This window comes from Monodon monoceros, unplaced genomic scaffold (assembly GCF_005190385.1).
Source record: "Monodon monoceros isolate NGI ecotype Baffin Bay Population unplaced genomic scaffold, NGI_Narwhal_1 Super_Scaffold_18, whole genome shotgun sequence".
Lineage (NCBI taxonomy): Eukaryota > Metazoa > Chordata > Mammalia > Artiodactyla > Monodontidae > Monodon > Monodon monoceros.
In genome coordinates, this window is record NW_021703774.1 from 156,146,156 (window position 1) to 156,164,248 (window position 18,093).

General features: G+C 50.0%; 1 protein-coding gene across 1 annotated transcript; it reads left to right on the plus strand.

The window, feature by feature from the left end:
* The first annotated feature begins 873 nt into the window (after window positions 1-873).
* PEF1 (penta-EF-hand domain containing 1) lies at window positions 874-17,670 on the plus strand. Its single transcript, XM_029230256.1, has 5 exons — window positions 874-936; window positions 9,452-9,770; window positions 14,207-14,362; window positions 14,844-14,987; window positions 16,644-17,670. Exons 1-5 carry the CDS (start codon window positions 913-915, stop codon window positions 16,871-16,873), a joined length of 873 nt encoding a protein of 290 aa, XP_029086089.1. The 5' UTR covers window positions 874-912; the 3' UTR covers window positions 16,874-17,670.
* The last annotated feature ends 423 nt before the right edge of the window (window positions 17,671-18,093 follow it).

Here is an 18,093-nt window from a genome sequence, read left to right on the forward strand (position 1 = left end):
AGATATAATGACAAGCAAAACCTGACACAATCTGTGCCCGCATGTAAGAACTAACAAATTAAATAAGCATGCAAACAAGTGGAGAGCCTGAACCATGAACAGGCAAGTACATGACTATGAGGTAGCTTAGTAACCAGGATTTTGCTTACTTTGGCACCAGTCCTCAAGACTTCCCTGATGAGAACTGGGACATTCACTGACCCCAGTTCTAGGTTACACTCTGCCCCTAACCCATACTGAACTAGGGCAAGTCACTGCTTCTCTGGACCTCAGTTTCCCCATGAGGCCCATAGGGGCCCTAGATGATCTAATTTCCCTCCCATTCTGACGGTTTGGAATTTTCCTGTCCAAACACCATAGATCCCACTCCAAAGCTGCTAACTGACACGTGGTGCCTGACATTAGAACGCAGTAACTTCTCGCCCTTGCCTCTAGCCTTCCCCGGAGGCCTCCATCTGTTCCCCGTCGGCCTCCATCTGTTCCCCGTCGTCACGGTAACCGCCTGGGCCTTCCTCAGCTGGAAACTTTGAGTGACGACAGCAACTACGCCACTATCATGCGTCCCATTTGCCAGGTTAAAACATGGCCACCCCCTGCAACACACCACCCAAGCTTCGCCCTAAATACCCGGGCCCGACCAGCCCTGGAGCCTACTCTAGGGCAGGAAAGAGAGGAACAGGTGCGCCAGTACAGCGAAGAAGACTTCTGGGAACGTCTCCGGATCCTTAGTTTCTCTGGCGTCTCTGGGAGGCACCAAATCACCGCCCTATAGCGTCACTTCCGTCGACCCATGCGCCTAGGATTGATAGTTGCGGACATCCAATCAGAATAGGTCCCGCCCCCACGCCCAGGAGGAGGCGGGTTTGAGACGGAAAGTCCCGCCCCACGGCGACTTGAGACGTCAGAGTCGCCATGGCCAGCTACCCCTACGGGCAGGTGAGTGTGTGAGGGGCGGGCGAATCCAAGTGGGTGCCTCGCCAAGTCCAGGCCCGGGATCCCCTGCTTCTCTTTCTCCCCGCCTTCTCCGCGCCTTTCCCACGCTGAGGTTGGCTTCAACGAGGTTTCGCGCAGGAGAGAAGGGAAAAGGGATGGTCGGTCGCGCCTGGCTCACGTCACGCAGGACTGCACCTCTGGGAGGTCGTGTCGCGCCCCCTTTGACGTCGTGCACGGGAAGATTTGGGGTTCTTGGACCCCACAGAGTCAGACTGGGCTTGGCCTGGGCCCCATATTTTCCCAGGATCCCGCTGGGGCCGCAGGCGGGGTCATCAACGCCAACAGAACGTTTAGAGCACTGGTTCTGTCGGTATCTTTTGGGGAGTTGATAAAAATACACTCTTGACGTACTGCGTCTGAATAATCAGGAGAACCTGTGGGTTTAGCAGGCTGCGCAAACGAGCTTGTTCGACTACTGACGAGTCCAACACTTCCATTTCACACACAGGAAAGCGAAACCCAAGGAGACATGGAATTTATTTGAAGTCACCAGGCAGTTAGGCAGCAGAGCCCGGAGCTGTCAGCAAATGCCTTTTCCCCACTTGCCAGCCCATCTTGATCCAGGCAAGAACACCACAGCAAGGCGAGTCAGAGGAAGGTTCACACCTTGGCTCCATCACTTAAATAGTTTTGAGCCATTGAGCCCTTTCTGAGCTGAAGTTTCCTCCTCTGTAAAATAGGGCCAAATAATAGGATCTACTTCATAGAGCTGTTATGAAGAGTAACGAAGTGATGCTTGTAAAGCATTTGGTACTATGAAGAGTGTGACAGGTGTTACCTTTTAGTATTTTGATTTTTACTAGATTCCTTGAAGGCCAGTGCTGGAAGGGCCCTCAGAAGAGTCCCTTCGTTTTAGCTCAGAGAGGGCTCCTGAGTTGCCTAAGATCACACTAATTTAGGAGATAAAACCCATGCAGGAAAAATTGGAAAACAAGGTCACATGGGATATTGCTAAGTGCTGGGCTGAGTGTAATCACATATCAGAAGATGTGGCAAGAGCCCTCGTAGGGAGTGCAGCCCTGTACAGTTTTTGCACACAGTATTTGGACATCCGTTATCTCAATCATGAAGGTTCTGTGAGCAGGCTAGCAGGGATTATTCCCCCAATTTATAGCTGAGGAATAAGCCCAAAGAGGTTAAGTGGCTTACCCAAGGTCACACATAGCAAGTGAGGGAGTGCCCATGCTAGAACTTAGAGTTTCTATCATTGCATACTTAGCAGAGGTAGGAAGGAGAGAGGCCAGCCTGGGCTGGGGTTAGGAGGAAGTATAACCTAGCAGTGTTTCCCAAGCTCAGTTGCATTTGCTGAGGCTTGTGAATGTTAATAAGTATTGCTAATAAAGGAGTATTCTGTGGTTAAATAAGTTTGGGAAATACACTGTTAAATACAGCTTAATGAGTTTTGTTAACCTGTTAACCACAGGCCATCTCAGAATTCTTAATTTGTTAATAGACATTGTAAATTTGCCAGAGAGGCAAAATTTGCCAGAGAGGGATAGAATATGAAGTGTTTCTTAAACTTAACTATGGAACCCCCCACCCCACTTATATGACATAAGTCTGGTCATATGTTGGTGACACTGGTATTCTTGAGGAACACAGTTTGGGAGAACATTGCCATAGTACATTGTTTCTCAGTGGATGGTCTACATCAGAATCACCTAGGAGCTTGTTAAAAAAGCACATTTTGGGGTTCCACCTCAGACCTGTTCTGTACCCAGGAAAGGCCCAAGCATCTACATTTTAATAAGCTTTTGGAGACAATTTGTATGCATCCTAGAAGCAGTGACTTGGAAATTAAGAGCCTCAACTTCCAGGTTAGACAGAACTGGGCTAGAATCCTAATTCTATTTAATAGTTATACACCCTTGGACAAATCATCTAAGGGCTCTGAGCCTCGGTTTCTTCACTTGTAAAGAGGGAGGAATAGTACTTCATAGGGCTGAAAAGAGGATGAAATATGATAAAGCCTGTAGGGAGCTTGGCGCATTGCTGATATCTAGTGTGTGCCAGAGCGTGGTGGCATAGCTCTTGCTGCTGGGGTCACTGTTATCATGCCGTGCTGCCTGGGCTTATGCTCAGTGAAATATTGAAAAGGAGCACAGAGAGGAATGTGTCTCTAGTAGAGGAAGAAATGCTTGTCTCCCATCATACCTTCTTCGTTCCTCCTATCCAGCTCCTGGTCCACAGTGTTCCAAGAAAGGAAGTGGGTTGTCTGAAAGCATCCAAAGGCTTAGTCAGTGCTGCCTCCCCTCCACCCAGTACATAGCCCTGGAGGATTCCAGCCTCTTGTTAGGAGTCAAAACTCCTGTAATTTTCTGCTGCATCCTGCCCCAGGGTCCTCAAGCATGGACTGGGTGTTGGAGGAGTAAAACTCAAGTACCCTTTGGTCCTGTGGGGGAGCCAGCCTGATGGATTTCAGTGCTTAAGAGCTTGGTCTCTGAGGCCAGCGAGATTTGGCTTCAAATCCTTGCTCTGCCATTTCCTTGCAGAAATTTCTTGCAGAAGTCTGAGGCTCGGTTTCCCCCTTTTTAAAAATGGGGTGATAAGAGTACCTACCTCAAGGGTTACTGCAAAGATTAAATGAGATAATCCACATAAAGTGCTTGATATGGTGTTTTGGCATATAGTAAATACTCCAAGGGGAAGAGTGATACAGACACGTAAATTGTAGAATCTGTGCGATGAGTATTAAATGGGAGTGTCAGGCTAGCACAGGAGGGACCCCTAACTTAGTCTTGAGGGAAGGAAGTCTTGTTAAAGGAGGTGACGTTTAAGCCAAAAACCGAATCTCCAGTAGGAGTTAGCTGGGTGAAGAAAGGCATGGTATTCCAGTGGAGGGAATAGTATTCACAAAGGCCAGGAAGCAAGTAAGAGAGCCCAGTGTTTTGGAAGAATTTAAGGAGATCAGTCTAGTTGTAGTGAAGAGGAGGGGGGGAAAGGGTAACAAGACCAGAAAGGCAAGCAAGGACCAGATCCTAAAGGGCATTATGTGCCTTTTTGAGGAGTGTGGACTTCATCCTGAGAGTTGTTGGGGAGCTCCTGAAGAGTTTTCTCCCATTCGTGCTTTGAGCTGTGACCGTGGGGCACTGTCAGGGGGTGTTGAAGCAGGAGAGACAAGGCAGGGAGACCAGTTTCAAAGCTGTTGAAGTAATCTAGGTGAGAGAACAGTGACCTGGTGAACATGGAGCTGGGAGGTGGAAGTGAGAAAACTTGGTGCCTAATTGAGGTGACGGAGGAAAGGAAAGAGGAGATGTCCAGGAGGGCCTCAGGGTTTCCCTTCACTGCAGTGGGAACACAGAAGGAGGAATAGATTTGGACGGAAAGTCCAGGAGGTTGTTGGATATGAGGTCTGCAGCTCATGAGAGATGAAGCTGGAGAGAAAGATTTTGGAGTGTCAGCACAGAGGTGGTAATTGAAGTCTTGGGACAGTTCTTGGCTCGCTGTTTATTGGCTGCAGATTTCTGGCCTTTAAATATTTTAAGAAGTTCTGCTGGTGAATGCCCAAACCACTCCTTCTGTAGTCTTGTGATTGTTTAACCCCTTAGAATGGGCTCTAACCTCCTCCAGCGGGCTGGGGGCTAGCTCCAGAGCACAGGCTTGTGTTTCCCCTCAGTACTCAGCATGGACCAAACTTTGACACCACTGGGCTTCACAAGGGTCTTGGGGTAGAAGAATGAGCCCTCAGAGCCAAAAGAAAATGTAAGACTTTCTGAGTGGGTTATTTGGGAGGGGGTGAACTCCCCACCACTTGCGGGAATGTAAACAGAGATTCCAGATGGTGCTGCAGAGATCCCATCATCGACTGAGAGGTTGGACTGGGAGGTCTTTGGGGTCTCTTACAATACTGTGGCTCTCGAATTGGGTCTAGGTGCGGGGGTGAAAACAGAATAAGATTCTTCTGAGTCTCCCTAATTTCTGGGCTTGAAGCCTCTGAAAGATTACCTAATCCAACCCTTTCCCCTTCAACCCCTTCCACTGTAGAAACCCGTCATATCTGACACATATATTTAGGACAGTCTCTGGCACTAGCACGTGGTAGACACTCACTCATCTATTGGTGAACACCCAGAAGAGGGTAGAGTGGTGGAGTCATGCAGACCCTGTTTTGAAGCTTTACCAGTTCTAGCTGCGTCATCACAGGCACATGATTAAACTCTGCACCTTAATTTTCTCATCTGTAAAATGGGGACCATAGCACTTACCTCATAGGACTGAGGATCAGTGAGAGCCTTAATAAAATGTTAATTGCCCCTTCCCCCCACCCAAATTTATCAAATGTAGTTTATTTGCAATCAGTAAAGACCTAGGGTTAGTTTTCTGTAATGTTTTGGAAACCATGATTGCTGAACTCTTCCTGTCTTTTTTTTTTTTTTTTTTTTTTGACAATCTTGTGTTTATCAGCATGAAATGCTCTTGGAAAAACTCTTCAGAGGGTTGGCAAATGGCATGGAGTAGTATAAAAGAACATGGAATCAGGGACTCTGGTTTTCATTTCTGGTTCAGACATTTACTAACAGCTCAGTGTCCCTGGGAACCCTCTTCCCCAGCCTGGATTCTTGTGGTTTTACTTTCTTCGTCCTCTGGTGCAAGCTAGAAACCTGAGTCATTCTAAACACTTCCCTTTCTTCACTGCCCCCTCCATCGCTTCTCTAACCTAATTAGTTGCCAAGTCATGTCTAGTCTATCTCTGAAATAGCTTCAGAATCCATCCTGTTCTCTCTGAGTCTGCTGTCTGGTTCAAGACCTGCCTGTCCAGCACCTGGGCTGCCGCCTCCCCCACTAGTTCATCCTTCACACCCAACGCTGCTTAGTTCTCTAAACAAGGCCCGACACGTTTCTTCCCTGTTGGAAACCCTTCTGTAGCGCTCTGTTTCCTCCGGCATAAAGCTCCAGATCTTTTGAGTGGTATTCATTTGTTCACATTTTTATGGCGGCTTGCCGGTGCCAGGCTCTGTGCTGGACCCTGGGCTACCGTGATGAATGAGGCCCACTGTCTGCCCCTGGGGAGCTCACTGCTGTGTGACAGAGAGAAACTGCTCTAAGATGCACCAGCTAACTGAAATGCAGCAGGACAGGTGATAAGAGAAGGAGCATGTAAAGAGCTTGCCTTTCTGAGTTCACTCTGCGTTCTTGCCCCAGCCCCCTGCTTTTTAGCCCACTCCCTGACTACTCCATGCTCACTCATAGGTCTGTGTGTTTGTCTTTCTTTCTTCCGTCTGGAGTGTCCTTTACTGCCTTCCTTTTGGAGAATGCCTGTGTATCCTTCAGTGCCAGTTCCAGTATTATTCCTGCCTCTTCCGGGAAGCCTTCCTTGACCCACTGCCTACATGTGTTAATTTGATTGCTCATTTATCATTTGACAAACAGAAACAATTCCTCTGCCCATGCCTTCTTAATAGCATTTAAGTAGATTTTTCTGATGACAGTGATCAGATTGTATCATAATTATCTGGGGCTCCTCAAGGCCAGGCCCTGTTTAGTTTCGTGCCCCCGGCCTAGCACAGAGCCTAACACAACATTGTTGCTCTGTAAATGCTTGCTGAATGGATGAAGTCTTTTCACAGTTGTACACCTCAGTTTCTTCATCTGAAAATAGGCCTACTATTACCTTCCTTTTTTCTGTTGGAGGATTGTTGGCAGAATTTTGCCAGTAGCATTTGTATGTATGTGAAAGTGCTTTGTAAACTGTACACGTAAGGGCTTTAATGCAGGGCAGAAAGGAAAGGGTTTAGTTGCGGCCAGGCTGCACCAGACCCCTGGATTGTGATAGGACCAAGGTCAGAAGACCGGCCGGCAGCACTAGCTTGGTTGTCGTGGGGTTGTTTCCTGGGGGAAGGGCTGTGCCTCAGGTGTCGTAAGCCAGGAACAGTTGATGGCTTTCCTCACACGACTTCTTGTGGAGCAGCAACTTCCTGGCTTGGTGTCCAGCCTGTTCTTCGGGTGTGCCCAGACCCTGCAGAGTCCCCATCCCCTTTTCTAGCCTACACTGGAATCCTGTGCCCTATCGCTTAAGGAAAGAGCACCGTGGCAGGAGATGGTGGGAGTCAATGGACTGGGATATGGACGGGGAGTGATCTGCCTCTGCCTTCAGCTCACAGTGTTTCTTAAGCCAGTCTCTTCCCCTCACCTGGCCTTAGTTTCCCGTCTGTAAACTGAAGGGGTTAGGTTGAAGAGGTCTTCTGGGCACCTCTCCCATCACACCTCTCCAGCTCCCTTGGGAGTCTTTAAGTCCTAATCCAAGTGCTGCTTTCTCCTGGAAACCCTCCCCGATTTCACTCTCCTTTGTGGTCCCATGGCACATGGCTTATGTGTCCATTTTAAACACCTGTTTCCTTATGCTGTTTTGTGAAATGTTACAGAGTATGTTTCAGTGCCTCTCCTATTAACTGAGCTCCTTTGAACATTTCACTCTCCTTTATACACACCCCCCGCCCCAAGAGTTTACCTGGCCCAGGGCTTTGCTGATAGCAATAATAATAATTACTCTAACAGCAGAGCTACGATTTATGCTGGACGCTGTTGTAAGAACTGTTTCTTGTACTAACGGTTTTCAGACTGCCTTTTGAATCACTGGGGGGTTTCTGCAGGGCTCGCTCACAGCCTAGCAAGGGAGGGGCTATGTGGTCAGGGCTCTGGGACCCCCACCTCCAACCAGAGCAACTTCCTCTTGCCAGTTTTTAAATATTTTTATTCATCAAAAGGTTCTTTAGGGAGTTCCCTGGTGGTCCAGTGGTTAGGATTTGGCGCTTTCACTGCCATAGCCCGGGTTCAGTCCCTGGTTGGGGAACTAACATCCTGCAAGCCGCGTGGCCAAAAAAAAAGGGGGGCGGATGTGGTTCTTTAGCTAAAAATTTAACTAACAAAATTCTGCTGTATACATTTCTTGTAATCTACAGAACAATTCAGTGAGGAAGGGATTATTATATTTTACTTGTGAGGAAACAGGCCACTGACCCATGGTCATGAGCTCAGCTGATGAGAGAAGAGTTTTGAATTGAGATTTGCCTGTGACTTCATTATCTGTGAAGGAGTCTTGCTACGAGCTGTGGCAGCTTCCAGGGCATAAGAGCGTCCACGATGCTGAGTGGGGAAGGTGGAAGGACGTGCTTCCTGCCCTCCCTCAAGAAGCCTCTCCTCCCCGAGCAAGCAGACTCTCTTGAGATGACGTGTGACTTTGGCCTTAGCCTTGAGGGTAACTGTCCTGGAAGCTATCAAACGCAATTAAAAGAGGAAATCCAGGCTCATACTGCCTAGGCCACTGGTGTGCCTTACAGGTTGATCTAAAACGTGTCCAGATGGTACCATCCTCACAATGCTTGGAGCCGGGCGCAGTTGCTCTCTGTGCCCTTGAGCTCACTGCAGATGTGTTGAGACTGTGGTCCACTAGGCCATTTAGGGAGATGGAGCCGAACACTCTGAGCCTCAGGGATCCCTGGCTAGTGGCGTGGGGACAGGGACAAGAGAGGGAGGAGTGCTGCCATGTATGCTCTACTGTTTACATGGCCTGGGCTTAGCAGCCAGGAGACCTGGACTCTGGCCCCAGCCCCTCCACATGGTTGTTGTGTGATTTTTCTGGACTTGAGTTTCCTCCTCCATAGAAGAGTCCTACTATTAATAGTTACTGTGTATTGAGTGCTTACTTTGTGCGAGGGCCTGTGTCAGAGCCCTTTACGTGACCGGCCTCATTTCATTCACATACTAACCTGGAGGTAGGCAGGCACTCTTAGAGCCAAGGATATTTAGGCTTAGAGAGGGTAAGTCATTAGACCAGTTAGTAAGTGGCAGACCGCAAGCTTGAACTGGTCTTTTTCACTCTTAACCATGGGCCTATATTGCCTTAGGAATAGGGTCTTGCCCACCTGTCTCACAGAGCCATGAATGAGGCTGGGGAGATGGCTTTGCACCATGAGCTAGAGTAGGGTAAGGAAGACATGCTGTGGATGAATCCGTGCTATAGGTGCATCATTTGTGACTGAAGAGGGTCAGGGGCATGGGCTGGAGATCACATCTGCACTGTGAATTCTGCGGATAGAGATGGGGGTACCACAGGGTGTGGATTTGGAATTCAGTTTGATTAATTTGCCCGCTCATTCATACAATAAATATTTATTGAGCATCTGTTCTGCACTGAGGGCTGGGGATAAAGGGATAAAGTGGCAAACCAGACATGATACCAGCCCTTGTGGAGCCCCTTGGTGTGCAGGGAAGGGCAGCCAGGAGGGCAGGGTTCCAGCCCTACCTCTGCAGGTCAGTGGCAGTGTGACCTTGGGTAAGTTGTATCTCCTCCAGAAGCCTTAGGTTCCCCATGTGAGCAGTGGGGTCATGATTCCAGTCCAGTTCAGCCCATAGGATCAGTTGAAAGAAAGGCAGTGGCAGTGCCTTATAACTGTCAAGTTCCATACTGTGGCTAGTTTCTGGCCCTGTCATTCTGACTGATATCTTGCTCTTCTTGCAGGGCTGCCCAGGAGCTGGAGGACAAGCACCCGGAGCCCCTCCGGGTAGCTACTACCCCGGACTCCCCCATGCTGGAGGGCAGTATGCTAGCGGGGTACCCCCTGGTGGCGGATATGGAGGAGGTCCTGCCCCTGGAGGGCCTTACGGACCACCAGCTGGTGGAGGGCCCTATGCACACCCCAACCCTGGGGGGCTCCCTTCTGGAACTCCAGGAGGACCGTATGGTGGCGCGGCCCCAGGGGGCCCCTATGGACCACCACCTCCAAATTCCTATGGTGCCCAGCATCCCGGGCCTTATGGACAGGGAACACCTCCTCCAGGTAAGTAGGGATCTTGGACTCCAAGTGCCTCTGACCTTGTTCTGAGTTATCCAGGGCCCTTCCTTGCCCTCCTTGTGGATGTGTAGGCAGCCTGGTCTCCGGCACCTTAGCATCTTGTCTCTAGCTTAGCTTGCATTAGCAGAATGAGAAGTCTGTTAGTTAGCTTTGCTGTGGTAACAACTCCTAAATCTCTGGCTTACAGTGGCAAATGTTTATTTCTGTTCCTTGCTCACACTTATTTACTCTTGGTTACATGTCGGCAGCTGCAGGCTTGGCTGCTGAGGTTCTGCTCCACGTGTCTTTTCTTTCCAGGATCCAGGCTGGAGGAGCAGCCCCTATTTGGGATATACTGTTTTTGTGGCAGACAAAAAGAGTAAGAGAGCTAGCAGGAATGCACGATGCCCCCTAAAGCTTCTGCTTTGAAGTAGTTTATATCTCTTCCACTCACGTTTATAGGCCAAACCACATCCTCTGGTCAAGCCTGACATCAATAGGATGGGAATGGATACTCCTCTCACTGGAGGGGCTCTGCAGGCCGCCAGGCAGTGGAGAGGATGTACCACGCTCTTGCAGGGAAGCAGGGGAGGGAGTGGATTAGCAAATGATTGGAGATAATACTACAGTCTACCGTGGGGAGAAACCCCATTTCTGTGTAAGAGAGACTGACTGCTATATGTAGAAAGGTAAGATAGCATAGTTGTTGAAAGCTTGGGCTCTTGAGATCAGATCACTTACTGACCTGACCAAATGACGTCATCTCGTTAAGCCTCAGTGTCCACATCTGTAAAATGTGTAAATGTCACTACCTCACAAGTTTGTTAATAAAGATTAAATGAGAAGTTGCAGGTAAACACTGGGCACAGGGTATGGCAAATGGGAGGGGCTTAGTAAACAGTGTTCTGTGAGAGGACTCATTCTGGAGCATTCTCAGCAACGAGGTATGTGGCATTTAATGTGATAGCAGATATGGCAAGGGCCGTACCACTGAAAGATGCCGAGGCAGGCAGGAGAGTGATGGGATGAGATAGGGGAAGGATAAAGAGCAGAGATTGTAAAGCTGAGGTACTGGACAAATGGGGGCTGGGGAGGGGGCTTGGCAACTCAGTGGAGGCAGAGAATCTTAGGTGGGACTTCAAGCTCAGTGAAGATTTCTGAATGATTTCAGACAGGGGGTTGGGGAAGGTGAGATCCCAGACCCCTGTGTCCTCCCAGGCTCATTCAGTCAGCCTCTTCGCAGTGCTTGTTCCCAGGAGACCACACCCGCAGCGAGGCAGCCTGGAACCATTCTGGTGCACCTGAAGGGCCTCCAGGGAATGGTACTGCTGGGAAGCTGTAGCATCTTAGCATACATACCCAGCAGGTGGCCGAGGAAGAGGCTCAGACCTTGGGGGTTCTAAACACTGTGAGCCAGTGGCATTTATCTTATCAGAGCTGGGGCTGCTGGCTGTTTGCTTTCAGCTCAGAAGCTTCCTGGTGGATTTCCTCCTCCTTTTAAAATTTTGTTTCTGAGCCTACATGAGGTCACTGCAGGGAAAGAAACCCCTGGCTGTGAGGCTTATCCCTCCAGGGCCTGAGGCCAGAGATAATGGGGCTGCAGTGGAGAGGAGAAATGTGCTTCAGTCTCTTAACTGCTCACCCTCTGCAGCTTCCTCTCTCCTCTCCAGTGCCGCCCGTGAGCCCCTGGAGCAGTGCTTCTTTTTTCTTTCTTTTTAAATATTTATTTATTTGGCTGTGCTGGGTCTTAGTCGCAGCACAGGGTATCTTCGTCGCAGCGTGCAGGATCTTTTTTTTCAATTGTGACATGCGTGTGGGATCTAGTTCCCTGACCAGGGATCAAACCCGGGCCCCTTGCATTGGGAGCGCGGAGTCTTAGCCACTGGACCACCAGGGAAGTCTCTGGAGCAGTGCTTCTTAAAGTATGATCCGTATATCACCTGCAGTGGAGTCACCTGGAGGCCCCACTAACTTAACCCCGCTGAATACAGGGTCTAAATGTTGAACACCATGCTCTGCAAGAGAGGGTTGACCCTTAAAGGTGCCTCATTGCCCACAGGGAAGATCCTAAGGGCAGTCGATTCCCAACGGGTCTTTCCAGACCCTCTCTTCCATCAACCCCAGACCCCTTGGAGTACTCTGAACACACTCTGTGCCTTCGCCACATGCTTTTTCTTTTCCCCATCGTAACTCTTAATCATCCTTTCAGACCCAGTTTAAATAGGCCTTCCTCCGCGAAAATGTGACTGCACACATTCCAGGCCCTCTGTGAAAACTTTATTTTGCTGTTATCTCATTTAATCATCACAGCAACCCTGGAAAGTAGGTCCATTTTAGAAATGGGGGAATCAGTACTCAGAGAATGAAACAATTCCTCTGAACCACACAGGCTAGTAAGGATCTTTGCTCTCTTTGCTTCCAGAGCCTGAGCTGCTCTATGCTGACTGCGCAGACCCCATTTTACAGAGACTCTCCTGCCTGTGGCTGTGACCTCCTCTCCGCCGTGCACAGCAGCTGTTTTAGGAAAGAGGGTGGGGCCTGTCTGGATTTCCCATCCGAGGAGGTCAGACTAGTCCCTCAGTCAGGCAGACCTTTATCCTTCTGGCCTTACTTTGGGGACTGGACAGTGGTTTCTGTGCTGTCTCTGATACTTACATGTGTGAAGGAGCCCTCAGTCAACTCAGCAGGTTTACCAATACTGTGTAACTCTGGCTTTTTCCCAAGACAGTCCTCTGTGCTTCTCTGCTTTCATCTGCCACCTTCTCCCCTCACCCCCAGCCCACCCTGCATGTCTTTCCAAATGAATGATCCTTTATTCCATCTGACGTACACACAAAGCTCCCAGACACACAAAGCCGCTTGAACCATGACAGCAGTGCTAATAATCAGTAGGTATGTAGTGCTTGGATGGGGCCAGGTGTTGATCTAAGGGTTTTCATTTATTAGTTATATCTTTATAATAACCTTATGAAGTAGATGCTGTTGTGCTTGTCATTTCACAGATAAAAAAACCGAAACACAGAGACCTTCAATAACTTAACCAAGGCTGCACATGGGAGAGTTGGGACTTGAACCAGGAGGCCAATTCTAGCATGAATTGAGCACCTCCCCTTTCTGTGTCCGGCTCTGTGCTAGCCCCTGGGGATTCAGAGATGAGTTAGGCTGGGATCTTGCTCACAAGTTGCTCCAAGTGTAACCTGGAAAGAGTAGGAAAAAACATGCACACAGTGGAATGATCAGGGCCATAGAGAGGAGTACAAAGGAGAGAGGAAGGAGGCCTGTCCAGGGATGGAAGAAGAGGAAAGGCTTTATAGAAGGAGCAGCATTTTATTTGGGTTTTGAAGGGTGGGTGGGAAATGGATGCAAAGAGATGAGGGAGAAGAGGGTATGAGACAGAGAGAACCTGGTGAGGTGAGTAAAGGCTTCATAGGGAGCTGTGAAGGTCTGGGTAGGACCAAGTGTCTTACTTACTGCATCTAGGCTGGAACAGAGGCAGAGGGGGACAGAGTGGGGATAGAGTGACAGGTAGATGGGGGTAGACCACATTGTGGGGAAACTGGAATGCTGTTTTAGGGATGCTGGACTTTATTTTGTAGACAGTGGGGAGCCTTTGAAGAGTTTTGAGTTGAGGTGGGGGGAAATTGGTGAGAACAGAGTGGAATTTTACAAAGATTACTCGGCAACAAGTACTAAGTGGTGGAGAGTTGCTGTCATGAGGATTTGGTTAGGATTTTGGGTTTGTTCCACAGTCAGGTGAGAGGTGTCTGAATCAGGGCAGGTGCGGTAGGAACAGGGAGGAGTTGATACCTGTGTATGGAACTGGCAGCTCTAGGCAGCTCTTTGGGTGTGTGGGGTGAGGACGTGTCAAAGATGTCTGCAGGGAGGTTTGGAGATGGGGACAGGCATCGGAGGTGATGGGGAAGGAAGAGACATGGAGCTCTGTGGCCACCCACATTCTGGTAGCTCTTGATAGAATATACCAGCTCTCCTGGTGCCAGAGATGGACCAGACCTGGTTCCCACCCCAGAGAGCTCCCTGCTGCCTGACTCTCAAAATGCTTGTCTCTGGGCTGTGCATGTTAGGTGCTCAGCAAACATTTTTGGGGAAGAGATGATCCCCCTTTTCAGAGAATTCTTAATCTGCCGGACAAGTCCCTGTTCCTTAGAAACTTAAAATCAACTAGAGAAGTGGCTGGAGCACTGTAGGAAAAACCTGAAGGATTTGTGGAGTAGAAATCAACCGCAAATACTCGTGAGTTTACACAGAAGGTCCTCTTCCATTAGAGTAAGGATGTTGTCTTGATGGAAGACAGGGAGTGGGTAGGCAGATTTATGAGACTTTTGAGGTAGCTGGGGGGCACTGAGGCTGACCCTTCCCAGCATTTCTGTGGATTGGTCTTGAGGCCTGCGTCTGACTCCCCTGGTTGGCACCCCTTCCTGCAGGTGGCACCCCGCCCAATGTGGATCCCGAGGCTTACTCCTGGTTCCAGTCAGTGGACTCCGATCACAGTGGCTATATCTCCATCAAGGAGCTGAAGCAGGCCCTGGTCAACTCCAACTGGTCCTCGTTCAACGACGAGACATGCCTCATGATGATAAGTGAGTTACCTAGCCCTTCCTCATGGGCTCCGGCTGGGGCAGAGCCACCTCCTGTCTGACGGTAGGTGGGTGGGAGGCCATTCTGAGGAGAAATCTTTTGGCCAGGGAGGATTTCTCACAGTAAACTGGGTTCAAGGTGAGATCCCTTAGAGAGCTCTTTTCCTTAGGTCTTTTGTCAAGTTGTAGACCTTGCTGAATCATAGGCCAGCTCAGTGTCTCATTCTGCAGAATGGGACTCCCTGTCCTGGTGGGAGATGGCAGGGAGGGGCCAGCTGCCAAGCCTGCGGAGAAGACGCAGTTCTGGGAGGGGTGGAGGCTGGTTTAGTACTTGATGAGGGTGCATCTTGGGTACCGGCATCTGGGCCTCAGGCCTGTGGTTCTGTGGAGTGTCCTACTCCAGCCTGGGGAGAAGGGAGCCTCAGTGGTATCTGAGGACCCTTGGCCCTTAGTCTTGAAGCCTTCTTTCCCTCCCCCACCCAAGACATGTTTGACAAGACCAAGTCAGGCCACATTGATGTCTACGGTTTCTCAGCCCTGTGGAAGTGCATCCAGCAGTGGAAGAACCTCTTCCAGCAATATGACCGGGACTGCTCGGGCTCCATTAGCTACACAGAGCTGCAGCAAGGTGAGGGCCTGGCAGGGACTCAGCGCACAGGCACAGCCGGATGTTTCTCTTTACCCCCTAAGACAGAGCAAGGGGTTCTCTCTAGCCTCTGGCTACCACGTGTCCAACTGCACTGCAAAACGCTGCCCTCAGCACAGGCCCTCTCCCCACCCCTTCTGTGACCTGGCTGGGCCGTGAGCCCAGTCCAGGGCAGGGAAACGATCGGGGCTGGACTCTCTGGCGATGGGATTCCTGGCAGCACTAGGTGAGACAGGCGCAGCTGTCAGGGAGCCTTGGGGATGGAAATTCAGCAGCCGAGGGCACTTTGAGACTGGTACATGTGGCTCGTGTGGCTCTTTCCTCTCTAGTTTCTAGCATGCAGAATGGAAAGAGCCCTGTAGAGGGGCTCAGAAAGGTGGCTTCTGTTGCTAGCCCTACTAGAAGGCAATTTCATTCCCAGCTTTGGGACCCAGACCACTCTAAAAGTTGCAGTTGGGTAAGATGACCTGAGGCCACAGCTCCAGGTCTGGTTCCAATTCTGACTCCAGAGGATGGTTGGTTAGTGTGGGGATGAGAACTGGACGGGGAGCTTTGCCACCTGAGAGGGAGAAAGGGCTCCCCACAGAACCCAGCCCCTCGCCCTGGCCATGGATTTCAATCAGACTAAGGAGCCTGGGGGCGGGAGCAGGGGGAAGGGGAGCTCCCTGGTGGAAGGGAAAGGAGGTGACCTGTTCTGAGCACCTACTCTGTTGTCAGGTAATGGTCCGGTGATGGATATTTGTAAGGGTGATATTATCACAGGAAAGCTAATATTTATTGAATGCTTGCTATGGGCCGGGTACTGTAATAAGCTTTTTTCATATATTACATCATTCTTTCTCTGCATGTGATAGGTACTGCTTCTTATTCCCCACCCTTAGATGAAGGATCTCTTATTATTACCCTTTTACAGGTGAGAAAACTGAGGCTTAGTCTAGGTGACTTGCCCAAGGGCCACATAGCAAAAGGGGAGCTGAGACTTTAGCCTGAGCTGGTAGATTATACAGAGAGGAAGAAGGAAGCATCCCAGCTGGAGGGACAGGAGGAGCAGCGTGGAGGCTGTGAGCTTGGAACTGCCCAGCAGCCTCGCCTGGGGAGATGGTGATGATTTTATAACTTTTAGCAAATAACACTTACTGGGTGCTTATTATGTGCCAGGCACTACACCAAATCCATTGCACGATCACCTACTTTAATCCTTACTAGAACCTACAAGGTTAAGTATTATCCCAATTTTAGAGATGATAAGACAGAGGATTAGCAAGGGTTAATAAGCCACCTCTCATGTGTGTCTGCTCGGGGCAGGGTGACCCGAGGGGGCTCAGGCTCCTGTCTGTAATAGAGACGAGTCAGAGATGAGCGTGGACAGACTGGTGTCATTCTGGGACCCTGCAGGCCCCTAACTGAACAGACAACAGAGACTTTGAGAAAGAGGGATGGGGGCCTTCCAGCTCAGGGGAGCATCCAGAGCCCCTGTTGTGCTCCTGCCGTTTTGGACAGCCCCTCGGGACATCTGTCCTGTTTCTGCTTTGGTGCCAGTCCCCTTGAAGTTCCTGAACTGCTGTACTCCGTGGAGCTGGTTGATGGCGGTGCTCACGGCAGGTTTTTGTGTCTGCTCTGTGTGCCCCTCCTCTCCAGCTCTGTCCCAGATGGGCTACAATCTGAGCCCCCAGTTCACCCAGCTCCTGATCTCCCGCTACTGCCCGCGCTCTGCCAGTCCTGCCATGCAGCTAGATCGCTTCATCCAGGTGTGCACCCAGCTGCAGGTGCTGACCGAGGCCTTCCGGGAGAAGGACACAGCTGTGCAGGGCAACATTCGGCTCAGCTTCGAGGACTTCGTCACCATGACAGCTTCTCGGATGCTATGACCAGCCCATCTGTAAAGTGGGGAGCGCACCAAGGGACTTTTCCTGGCTCCTAGGGTGGGAGAAGCATGTGGGCCTCTCTTCATTTCCTGCCCTTCCTAGAAAAAGAATTCTCCCCTGCCTGATTCAGCATTGTTCCCAAAGAGGGCTGGGAGTCTGTGTCATAGCCACCAGGTAGTGGGGACCTGGGCTGAGACCACACAGGTAGGGGCCTGACCTAGGAGAGGACTGGAAATTGAATGTCCTTTTACGTCCCTGAGTATTTAAATGGCACAGCCTTGCGCCAGGTGCCAGAGATGCTGGTCATTGCAATGGAGTTAGTGTCCAGTCAGCTGGCTCCAGACTCTAGCTTTTCCTTCTATGCCCTGACGCCAGGTAAGTGTTCATCAGCCTCTTAACGATTGGCCCCTGCGTTCCCTCACCCACGCTGTCTTGTCAGATGAACCCAGTTTCTCCAGAATGGAATCTGACCAGGGTGAGAGATTTGCCCACGGGACCAGTGGCTTGGATTCCACCCCCCACAAGTCCGTGTGTGTTGACTTCTAGCTGCCTGTTCAGGGACCTTGGGCAGTCTGCTCTCTGGGCATCTTTGGCCAGGCTACCCCTCTGCAGCTTGGACCCCTCATACTTGCCTGCCATCCTCTGCTTGGCTTCAGTCCCCAGGGGACAAGTTGCTACCTCCCACTGCCAATGCTTTTTTTTTTTTTTATTTGTGGTTGTTTTCATTTGGGGCCAAAAGTTTGGTGCAACTGTAAGCTTCGATGCAAGAATAAAGCTCTGGAGTTCCACATTTTCCACCACCTTCCCCGCTACAGGTGCACATGCTTATCCACTCAGTCACTCATTCATTCAACGAATATTTAAGTGCATAGCATATACCATGCCATGCAGAAAGAAACAGCTCAGGGGGACATGCCTCCGCAGGGCTGCTCTCACTTACTGGGTTGAAGTTAAGTGTAACGTAACTTCAGGTTAAGTCTGACCTTGCCAGGTTCAGTCCAAGAAGCTGACCGTGTGTTTTATAACAGTTTTAGGGCTGGCATTCTGGGCTAGAAGCAGCCACCCCAGACTTTCCACAGCCTGGCCTTTTTATTATCTCAAACCCTAGTTTTAATCTTCCAGACAAACTGCATTTATGCAGTCATAACTTTCTCCCCATTTTTGTTAAGCGCAGACATCTGTACTTGCCAGCTGGATCTTCAGATCAGCTTGATAATCAGTCT